This window comes from Cottoperca gobio, chromosome 11, assembly GCF_900634415.1.
Source record: "Cottoperca gobio chromosome 11, fCotGob3.1, whole genome shotgun sequence".
Lineage (NCBI taxonomy): Eukaryota > Metazoa > Chordata > Actinopteri > Perciformes > Bovichtidae > Cottoperca > Cottoperca gobio.
The window spans coordinates 11,329,937-11,340,791 of NC_041365.1; the positions used below are offsets into that span (position 1 = coordinate 11,329,937).

At 38.3% G+C, this 10,855-nt stretch overlaps 2 protein-coding genes across 4 annotated transcripts in view; both read right to left on the bottom strand.

The window, feature by feature from the left end:
* LOC115015440 (phosphatidylinositol 4-phosphate 5-kinase type-1 alpha-like) overlaps nucleotides 1–5,796 on the bottom strand; it is a 10,933-nt gene extending 5,137 nt beyond the window's left edge. For 2 of the 3 annotated variants that reach the window (XM_029442764.1, XM_029442762.1), the window contains exons 1-12: nucleotides 5,641–5,796; nucleotides 5,115–5,273; nucleotides 3,587–3,621; nucleotides 3,288–3,374; nucleotides 2,859–2,989; nucleotides 2,383–2,500; nucleotides 1,583–1,735; nucleotides 1,092–1,391; nucleotides 716–924; nucleotides 548–631; nucleotides 313–361; nucleotides 137–221 (exon numbers count right to left, since the gene is read on the bottom strand). In XM_029442764.1, the coding sequence (XP_029298624.1) occupies nucleotides 137–221; nucleotides 313–361; nucleotides 548–631; nucleotides 716–924; nucleotides 1,092–1,391; nucleotides 1,583–1,735; nucleotides 2,383–2,500; nucleotides 2,859–2,989; nucleotides 3,288–3,374; nucleotides 3,587–3,621; nucleotides 5,115–5,163 (1,300 nt within the window). In that variant the 5' untranslated portion in view covers nucleotides 5,164–5,273; nucleotides 5,641–5,796. Of the gene's footprint in view, nucleotides 1–136; nucleotides 222–312; nucleotides 362–547; nucleotides 632–715; nucleotides 925–1,091; nucleotides 1,392–1,582; nucleotides 1,736–2,382; nucleotides 2,501–2,858; nucleotides 2,990–3,287; nucleotides 3,375–3,586; nucleotides 3,622–3,807; nucleotides 3,847–5,114; nucleotides 5,274–5,640 lie in introns of those variants that run through there. The other variant, XM_029442765.1, reaches the window with a different exon arrangement.
* Nucleotides 5,797–7,030: 1,234 nt separating this feature from the next.
* ecm1a (extracellular matrix protein 1a) lies at nucleotides 7,031–8,942 on the bottom strand. The gene is made up of 4 exons (XM_029443444.1): nucleotides 8,782–8,942; nucleotides 8,446–8,693; nucleotides 7,493–7,698; nucleotides 7,031–7,299 (listed from the first exon to the last, which is right to left on the bottom strand). Exons 1-3 carry the CDS (start codon nucleotides 8,852–8,854, stop codon nucleotides 7,495–7,497), a joined length of 525 nt encoding a protein of 174 aa, XP_029299304.1. The 5' UTR covers nucleotides 8,855–8,942; the 3' UTR covers nucleotides 7,031–7,299; nucleotides 7,493–7,494.
* Nucleotides 8,943–10,855: the final 1,913 nt, after the last annotated feature.

The following is a 10,855-nucleotide window of genomic DNA, read 5'->3' on the forward strand; positions in this document are numbered from 1 at the left end:
GACCAAACTGTCAATGCACCAAGACGGGGCGAGCCCTGTGTTGAATGGAAATAAAAGCAACAAATGTGCTTGGCCATGGCGTGCAGGTGTGTATGTGCCACGGCGCAGGGTTCACAGTATTCATACTTATACTTACATGAGATCTTCCTGAAGACTATGTTGGACATGAACTTCTGAAATCGTTCTGCGTAGAAACTCGGCCTGTGTACCGATACAGTATCCTAGAGAAGAGGAATGATTACATGGGTTACATATACGGTATATATTCTAATAAAAATAAACAATTATCTGAGGCTAGTGGAGGTACCTTACCCCGTCGTGAACCAGAGCTTTCCACGAGTGTTCAAGCTTCTTTACTAATCTGAAAAACAACACATAGTCTAGATTACACTCAGTGCTGTGCATAAACACATCCTGTGTTGACACAGAGAGGGCACTGAAGCTGCCGCTGCGCTGCTGCTTTTGCTAAGCATGCTCTGTAGACATGGTGTGAATGTCACGGACTGCACAAGGAGTGTGCAGAGCTAAGTAAATGTGTACCGTTTACCTATAGGATTGCAGAATGTCAATGATGCCAATATACACCAGCAGCCTCTCGCCTTTTGCGTTCCGCGCTGGGATTCCTCCAGTTCTGTAAAGTACAACAAAAAATAAATATCATTTAGTGCTCTGTCATTACGGACCACTCTCTGGCCACTGAAACTGCGTCACTCACTTATCCTCTGTGTCCAGTGGTCCCATGCTCCCCGTCTCGGCCTGGATGGCCTCGATAGCAGTGCTGTACAGGGACTTTTGACCCTGTGGCCTCCTTTGGTCCACTGCCCCGGCCACCGCCTCTTCGCTGGCGTGCTCTTGACACGCCTGATTTACATTGTGGATTCCCACCAGAAGGCTGTAGTCCATAATCTTAAAACTTTGCAAAAGCTGAATGGAAAACAAGGAACACACCAGACCAGTGAATACAAATTAATTTAAAAGAAAAACACACAAGAAAAATGCAGACTTTTTATTATTATTACTAATTTACAAAGAAATATCTCGTAGCCTCTCGTAGCCTCTCGGTCAGACGGGCATTACTGTGTAGTTCTTACCAGACAGTCTCTCTGGAGGGTCTTGCAAACAGCACTGTACTTGTCCCCCTCCAGTAACAGCCCCTCCTGCATGTCCTGCATGAAATCCAGATCCTTGTATGTGGGAACAGCTTTCTCCCTCTCTTTAGCTGAAGCTCGTCGCTTGTAGGTGGAGCCCTTGAGATCAAATTTTAGGTGCATTCGTACGGCGCTCGGGAGCAGATTGTTCATGACTGCAATACGGATGTTCTTACCCGCTGCCTGGACACAGTACAGTCCATAAAACTTTGGTAATAAGGTGCGTTTGTTCTGGTTCAGGTTCTGAGGAGAACAGAGAGGATGGAAGGGGGAAAGTAAAATATTAAAACGAAATAATAAGTGTCATTGTTACAGGTGGTATCCAAGAGACTTTTGATGGATAAATGGACACAAAGATAATGATTAGGAGTCAGTCCATAGATAGATTTCTCTGCAGATACATCTTGTACCCAAAGCCAATCATTAAATCTTACCATGAAGTATCCTGGAAGAAGTTTCTGCAGAAACTCCGCCTCTTTGTGCTGCACTGTCTTGATGATGAACTCATCGTCACTGGAGACGTAGAAGAGAGATCCACTGGCTCCGGAGTTTGAAAGTTCAATCAGTGGATCATTACACAGAGAGTACTGTGACCAGAGGTGTGATCGAAAACAAACAACAAAGACTTGCAGGTTAAAAACCGGTCAGCTGTTCAACCTCACAGCTCTTTTTTGGTATTCAACCTGAAGATAACCCTCAAAATGTTTGACATACACTACTCCTCTAGCATGACTCCTGGTTAATTGTTTTAAACATTTAAGCACTGGACTGGGGATACTTTGAGGTTCTTGAACTTAGTGGAGATAAGATTTGACATTCATGGGTCTGATGACAGATTCTTTAAAGTATGGAAGCATTTAATCACATACTTGGTTAACCAGTTCTAGACGTATTTATCTTCTATCGAATCAGTTCAAATGTGACTTTGTAACCGCAACCTTTGTTAGTTTTGTGTGTTGTTATCAACTCTTGGTTATTATTTTTCTTTTTATTTCATTCTGTTAATCTATTTAATTAAATTTTTGCGAACAGGAATAGTGTTAATTATCATATTACTGATACTGATACAAAACACGTTCGATTATTTCACACTTTCACTGCTCAGTTTTACACTCTGCAGTTCCTCAACCACGCCTTTCTTGCCACAGTTCACAGCTCTCTCCACTTCTTCAGAGCTTTACTGTTCTAACACATTTTCTGAGCAACATATTAAATGCTGAGTAAACAAGAATACCATGTAGTCATCAGGCCGGATGCCAAACATCTCCCTGAAGTAGCGGAAGGCCATTGGGGCGTACGTCTTGAACCTGAAGTCTCCATTGTGGTGGGCTGGTGTCAGGTTGCTGCCCTCACTGCCAATTAAAGACACAAGAGGCAGAGGATTAGACCACATAAGTAGTAATAATGTAGTACAGACAAAACATCAGCACCTTTACTTTATCCAAACTTCAACATGTAACAAGTAAGTAATAAATAACATTTCCGCATTAATATTATTATATTATTATTATTAATATTAATTAATAATGATTAACACAGAAGGAATCCTAATTGGTAGAAGCTGACTGCAATGACGACACTGGTGGTTAAGACAACGACTCCCATGATCCCACACTATTTCACAACGCTACTGAACTCTGTCATTTGTTATTGTGTTGATTGAGAGACTCCCTAGTGGCTGAAAGTGGCTTGTGCGTTTAAAAGACTCACTTGGGAAAGAAGATGCTTTCGACCACTTCAAAGTCCTGCAGCAGCACGTCTCTCTCAGGTTTCTGGCTTAAGCTGCCCACCGTGTGCGTGATGCCTAACTGGATAGCGCCTTGCAGGGCAGATGATGTTGTCTGGAAGACAGAACAATCTGTCTTTAGTTGATACATTATCATCAATCATAAGAAATCCCCACAACAGACTGACAAAAAACATCTTATTCCAATTTGCATTTTAAAGATTAACATATTATATACATTAACAGTGGGTGAAGAGCTGCAACAATTACAAAAAAATGGATCCTCAGACATTTTGATAATTGATTAATACTATGCGATTAATCAAGAAACTAATTGGCAGATTAATACATATAGTTAGTTGCAGCTCTAAGTGAGTGAATGTAAATGTGTGTCATTCAATGATGGCTCCCACCTTCTTGTACGTCGTCTCCCCAGTGGGATCAATTCCACGATGACCGATGGTTTTTTTCATGGCCGGGGTCATGCTGGTGCTTGGACTCTGTCAATACAACGTTGTGGAAGGGAGAATTACAAGAAGAAAAACAACTCATTGCAAGTCTGCAGCAATATGTAATATTCTCATCAAATATTCTCAAAGAGGAAGGAATAAGGGATGTGTCAGCTGAATATCTGTAAAGATGAACCGAATGCGCGTTTCCTAACTGACACAGAGCTAGAGCATTTCCTACCAACAAATCAATTATTTCTTACCTCGGGATAAACATTTTTCCGAGTTGCAGCCGAATCTGCAGTGAAAAAGGGAAGAAACATACAAGTTAGAAAATAATACACAAGGAGGAAAAGAAATGAGTTAATCAGCATTCTCACACTGGATGCATAAATATCACACAGCACAGCTTGAAACAGCTTCCACCATTTCAACTAATGTTGAAATGAAAGAGTGCAGCTTTGAAACAAGCATGCAGACGCACCTTGTTTATTACCTCTGAGAGAAGACAGTCTCCTCCAGAACTGACTCTGCAGGTCTTTGAGTGCAATGGGAGGAATTAGATAAGTATGCTATTATTATTATCAAAGTGAGTTCATACAGGGCTAATGAATTTCTGGAGCTCTACAATAGAAATGCATGTTTCTGGGAGTCCAAAGTCAACATTAGACCTAAATAGTTCACTTTTATCTTCTAAGAAACACACTAGAGAAAGTGAAATGACAAAATAGTGTGACTGTTTGCTTTAGTTAATTATCAACAGCACTGATTGTACACTTAAAAGGAGAAAATAACTCTGTGATGATGTCATCAAGACATTACAAAAAACAAGCACGTCTTACAAACTAGGGCTAGGAGGGTCTACAAAGATATTTTTTGTTGCATTATGGGAAATATTTTAGACACATACCAGGGACTTTAAGTCAAGATATGTTTTCCGTGGTTGCATCGATTTTGAGCAGTCTTTTTTTATTTTATCTGTCTCTTATGAATCTCTTTATGGAAGTATAATACAACATTTCTGGAGTTCCCAGTTTAAAACTTTTTTGTTAAATGGCCCCATTTTCTGCTGTTAATTCCAGTTTCCACCAGTTTTTGGTAAACCTAGCTAAAACTAATGCAGTCTCTTGTACTAATTATACTAATCCTAAATATGGAGATTTTTTGTTTGAGCTAGGTGTGCTGAGACATGTCCATCCACAGGATCCATAACCTGAGCCAATGTCCATGTATCTGTATGACCTAAGTGAATAACTAATCTCTAAAGGGCTCATCCTTATGTTCCCAAGGTTCTTTGCTAACAGGGTCCTACATAGAGTTTCTAATTCTGGTTTGAAAAAGGAAACTCACGTGATCATTGTAAGTGGAACCGTGTGAAATGACATTGTACCATTCCAGATCTAACCTTGTATAAGATTGATTGGAGATTGTAAGAGCCAGCTTCCCAGTTCAAATAGCAAACGAACAAAGGGAGGCGGACGTTTCAAATGCAGTTTGAATGATACAAAATCCATTCAGTCACTGTGGAGATTTAAACGCCTGAAAGTTTGAGGGCGTCGGTAGGTTTCAGGGAGGATGACATCAAAAAGCTTTAAGCGGTAGGTGGTTGATTGTGACATATTGACCCATATAAACATACATTGCACATGACCTATGAAAATAACATTAAACCATTATCATGAGGATATTGAGCTGGGGAACATAGGTATGATCCCATATTAAACTAATATATACCTTCCAGGAAAAGGTGGTCTATAACAATAACAATAACAATAACATTACAGTACTTACTGCCAGAGAGGCCCTGCAGCCCTGGAGGCTCCTCTGCAGCTGTGGCCATTCAGACCAGAACCTGAACTTTGACTTGTGGTGAAACTCAGACCCTGATTCCCTCCTGGTCATAAAACGTAGTCAGTTTTTTCTGTGTGAGCTCTCCAGTTAGCCGGGGATCTGTGTTCAGACAAAAAATAGCTCATTAACAGCAAACACCTCAGATGACTTCATGCCACAAATATTGACAACAGCCACGTTGACTGCTGATGGAGGAGCCGAATTGAAAATAAACAAGACAAGTGACTGACAGTAACTTTCTAATAACTGTCTGTTGAATAATAGAACTTAACATGGGGAAATGTAAATGAATGGCCTACCATTCAGTGCATGTTGTACGATAATTTACCAAGGTGTCTGGATTGCGACATTAAACCAAACGAGAAAGCTAAGTTAGCTGCTAACTCTTATTCCACTTTTCTAATTTTAGCCAAGCTAATCACGCAAATAACTAATTAACAACAACACAAACAAACAGACAACTCACTCAAAAATCTTGTGGAGGAGTCCTCGCCGTTTCCAGAGAAAGATACGTTCTTTTTTTAAACTTTAAAGACAAGTTTCCCCTAAAACTAATAAACAAGGAAGCAGTGCGGAAGCGGCAGTTTGGTTCTCTGCTCTCTGCAATCCAGAGCAACAACAAAACTTCCGGTGAAATCTACTTTCAAAATAAAATACAATGTCACAAGAAAACCGAAAAGAAAACAAAGGAGTTTTATTTATTATTACAGATTACAGATAAATTGATTATAAAAAAATGAATAATCGTTAGTTGCAGCCCTAATAGTAATACCACAATGTAAACATACTTTATTTCAATTGCTGTATTCAACGTTTTATTTCTGTAAATGTACAGAAGTATTAACTGCAAAATGGATTTGAGGCATCAAAAGTAAAAGTACTCATTAAGCAGGAGAATGGCTCATGTCAGTGTTATATTATCATAGATTATTTTACTGTAGTAATTATTACTAATGAGCATTTGTAGTTTGTTGAAGCCGAGGTCATTTTTACCTTCTTTTTTTAATTTACTTTAGGTAAGTTCATATATCACAAACTATTATATATGTTAAAGTGTATCATAGACTATGTATTTAAAAGCTTAAACTATAATTTTTAGTAACTATATCTGTTAAACAAATGCAGTTGGATAAAAAGTACCATATTTGCATCTGAAATATATATGTACTCAGTACAACTACCTCAAATTGTACTTAAGTAAAGTAAATGTGCTTAGTTAAATTCCACCATTGCAATACTCTTGGCACATTCTAAATTAACTTTACACTTAATTATTTCAGACAGTAACATATTTATTTTTGACTGCCTTTTGAAAAACGTGTGCCATTAGTGGACTCCAAGTACAAAGTTTTATTGCATTTGCATGTTTTATTTGTATTTCTATTGTCACATTGTTACTCTGTCCCACTCTTAAGTATGACATTAATGTGGAATGTGGTTCTGATTTAGATTTTAAATGTTCCACTTTATTTTGAAGTCAAACAGGAAATGTCTTTCGTTAGTTGTTATGGTTCGAAGCAATGTCGAGATTACTTACAGTAACACGTACAATTTAAAATATCGCAGTTAAACAATGTTTCTTTTATTTCGTGACATTAAATTCACATTGAATTCAGGCTGGGCAGCACTTTCAAACTTTTCTTATCGTTAACTTTCTGTAAATGTCACACACCCAATTATTACAGCCAATGGGGACCCCTGCTGGGCATTTGCTTTATCACACGTTTGAATTGTCTATTACAAGACTTTTACTATTACTCAACATTTCTTTCTTATTTGAAGCTTCCAACCTTCTGTTTCTCCCAAGTTGTGTCAAGTCTACTATCAGTAGCTTTTTCAGTGACAAAAAACATGTGAAAACATATATGTGTTTATTTCATCCTTTATTTTTCTAACAAAGAATACAGTAAATATCAGAAACTGTAAAATCCATTCAGGACACAATTTATTTGAGTTGTAACTGTGAAAATTTACAAGGAGAACAATAAAAAAAAATGTTCATGTTTTCGTGACAAAGCATAGTTAAAATACAGAGTTGTCAAAAATAATAACTGACTTCAGCTGTTATTATCCTTACTCAGCATGAACACAACCAGCATGGCCTGTCCTCCTCGGTGACAAAGATCTGCAGGATACATAGTATTATAGATTAGAATCATTTTACACATTTTCTGATGCAGGTTTTAGTACATTAACCCATTCTCACTCCCCAAAAGTTACACAAAAATCTTTATTTTTATCCTTTCACTCATAGATGCTTTAACCTTTCTGTTATTTTATTTTTGTTTTATTCTGTATATATTTAGTTATTTTTTCACCTTTAGCAAGCAGTTGCATTGAAGATGAATCCTAACTCCTCAGCGACTGTGGGTGCAGTGTAGCCTGGTGTTGGGTCATAGTTTGGGTTTGGCAGCTCGCTGTCGAAGCACTCCCAGCGATCGTCTCCACTGTCCACACAGCACACATATGCATTAGTCATGGTGGAAAACTCTTCCACACAGAACTGGGTCAGGGCTTGTTTCCACTGTAAAGAAAAGATACTTAATGTCACACAGTTGTATTTAATCTCCCCATGAAAAGCACATTTCAGCCTCATAAATTCTCATCACTCTTTGTTCACTCAGTTAAATATGTGACTTTGTATATGTGTGCAGAGGACTTGACTACTAAAAATGATAGAAGAATATCTTCAAAACGTATATTGTCATTTGTCTTTTAATCTAACCTATACATGTGTACATGTATTAATTAAAGGTTGATTGGATTTGAATCCTCCATTTCCATTGTATGTTAAAATGCTTTGTATATTTCCTAAACAATTTTCTTGAATCTAATCTTACAACAAATCGCACTTTTTGTGAATATTCTGAATCATTAGTAATTACAGAAAATATTTTCTTATTTGTTTTGTGAAAACGGAAATCACAAAAAAATATATGTACTTGAGGAAAATTATATATTTAATATACTGTTTTATGTTGAGTTCCCTACAGAAAAACTAAATGCCAAAAGATATATTTTTTTAAATAATATAAAACTATTTTTATGTGTATTAGTGAAGCAAATAAAAACATGTACAAAATGTATTTATACTAGTATTTTTGGTGGTGGTTGCAATAATTTGTGAGATTAGAATTGGAATATACATTGTAATACATAGTTTATCCAAAAACGTATGTATCTAGCTTGAACAAATATCAACTTTATTATTCATAAATAACAATGTGATATCATTTATCCCCCACACGCACAAACACTGGCAGAGACTCACAGCTTGCTGGGTGCAGCAGAGGATCTGGTCGCTCTGCTGACCACTGCAGCAGGAACTGTACCACGACTCCATACGGTTGATGCAATTTCCACGGCGGCGGAAGTGACTGACCGAGGATCTCGGGAAGAAGCTGGATGGGTATCTGGGACGCCCCTGACTTTGATTGCAGATGGCATCGAGGTTCTGAACAGTGGGATTGGCAGGCGGGAAAGGCACGTCAGGCTCCTCCAAATAGTATTTCTGGGTCTCTGTGGGAAAAGCAGCTCAGAAGTTAACAGCTTTACAATTTGAGGAGCACATTAAGTATGCATGCTCAAAGAATCTAGAAGAAATTACCTCCCATATCTGCACTGTGAAGAGTCAGCAGTGCAAGTATCCAAAATCCTCCGAGGCCTCCAATTGAAATCATATCTGTCTGGTAGCTGGAGCTTTAATCTTGAAGTTTCTCTTCCACAAGTTGCTCAAAGATATTGTGACTGGATCTGCAACGAGCTTATATGGGGAGTGAGTCTGTGGCCATGAAATGCTTGGAAGTGGGGGTGGAAGGGGTGAGGGGAAATGCTGTGTGTGTAGGTGTGTGTGTGTGTGTGTGTGTGTGTGTGTGTGTGCGTGTGTGTGTGTGTGTGTGTGTGTGTGTGTGTGTGTTTTTTGTGTGTGTGGGGGGGGGATAACATCATGTTGGGAAGCTTTCAAGATAAAAACAAAATGAGTTTGAACATTTGTGTTATCTGCTGATGATTGCAACACGCAAAACAATTTGTGCTCAGTGGTCTGTTGTGCCAAACATAGTCATCTTGGCGTCAGGATACAATGTCAGAGATACCACTTAGGACGAAAAGCTTAAAATATCATCCCAGTATTTTGTCAGCTTCCGACAGCAGGCCAAGCTATGGATCAAGGTGCTCTCGACAGTTGTAGACTTATAATACTGTGATGATACCTCAGGAAAAATGCTGAATGGTGTTTACTTTTTGAGTAATACAGCCTGTGCAGCACCTTATATTGAATTAAGCATTGTCGGGCACTTATAGAGAATGTATATCTGAGGTGGTAAAGTCACTACCAAGAAATTGGATGTAGGTAAGTTGTGTAAGATGTAGGTAAGTTGTGTTTTTCCCGGAGCTGCTGAAAAGTGGCAAAAGTGTTGTTCACATACAAATCTCCCACTGAACAAGCGCCATTGAATTTCTACTGTAAAAAGGCCCCATCATAGATTGATTGAGCATAAAGCCTTGAGCAGAGCTTCATCAAGTTTGAGACATACTGGGATAAACCACATTTTAGGATTGTGATAGATAGCACAAGTTTGCTTCTAAAATACAAAAACTAAAGCTGTAGTCCACCTGAACTGTAAAAGGACAAAGGAAAAAAGTTAAATTCTCATGTTCAAGCCATCCTTTTCATACCGCATGTAATGTACATTATTGAATTAATATGGTGAATTTTTGTGTTTTTAATGAACTAAAATCTTGAGCACTCTTTGTTGTTTTGACAAGTCGGTGATGCTTTGCTGACTGGATAAAATGAGAAAGTAGCATGACACAGACTGGCACGTTTATCAAAACAATTCGGATGTCTTTCCCGAAACCCAACAGACTTTACGGTTAACTCCCTTAACCCCTGTTTTCAAAACAAGCTGAGTGCGCTCTCTGTTGTCAAGAGATGGTTCACACTCACCAGAAGTCCTCAACTTCTTGTCTCATGTCCTTATCTACAAACAGAGTTTTGACTTGCTACATGTGAGAGGAGTGAAGGATCCACTCGCTGGAAAATCAGTGAATCACTTTAATAGTTTTTCCCTCCCTAAAATTCAAACAATTCTCACACGATTAGTCCAGCTGTCTGCATTGTGCTGTTGAAGAAGTGTTGATTGAATGAATCACTACCTTTTTATACAGCTAATATTAGACCCTTTTTAAATCTTTGTTTAATATGTAATATCAATTTATTTCGGCAACATGAACAGGTGTCCATCAGTATTTGATTGGTCTGTTTTGTGTTCCAGGTGTTTGTTCGGGTGTGACTTTAGTCCTGTTATCACCAATCTGCAACTGTCAAATGCTCATTGGATTTATATCTTTCTCATCTCTGTGTTGCTCTACTGTTATCCACATTTTATTTGTTTTGTTATTCGGTATCCATGGTCCTTGGACAATAGAGACTCTCACACATCTAACGTGTCCCTCAGACGAGATTGAAATTTGACACTTGTAAATATTTTATATTTGGCTTGAAAAATTAAATCCCACACAGGGGCTAATGATATTAAATCACCTGGTGTTTGCTTTGATCTTAAACCTATTAAAAGTTGCCATGTGATCAGTGATTTGATTGATGACTCGACATCCGTGCTGCAGTGTGACACCTTCTCCCTGATTGGCTTTCTCTGCATCACCAAGACAAATAAAAG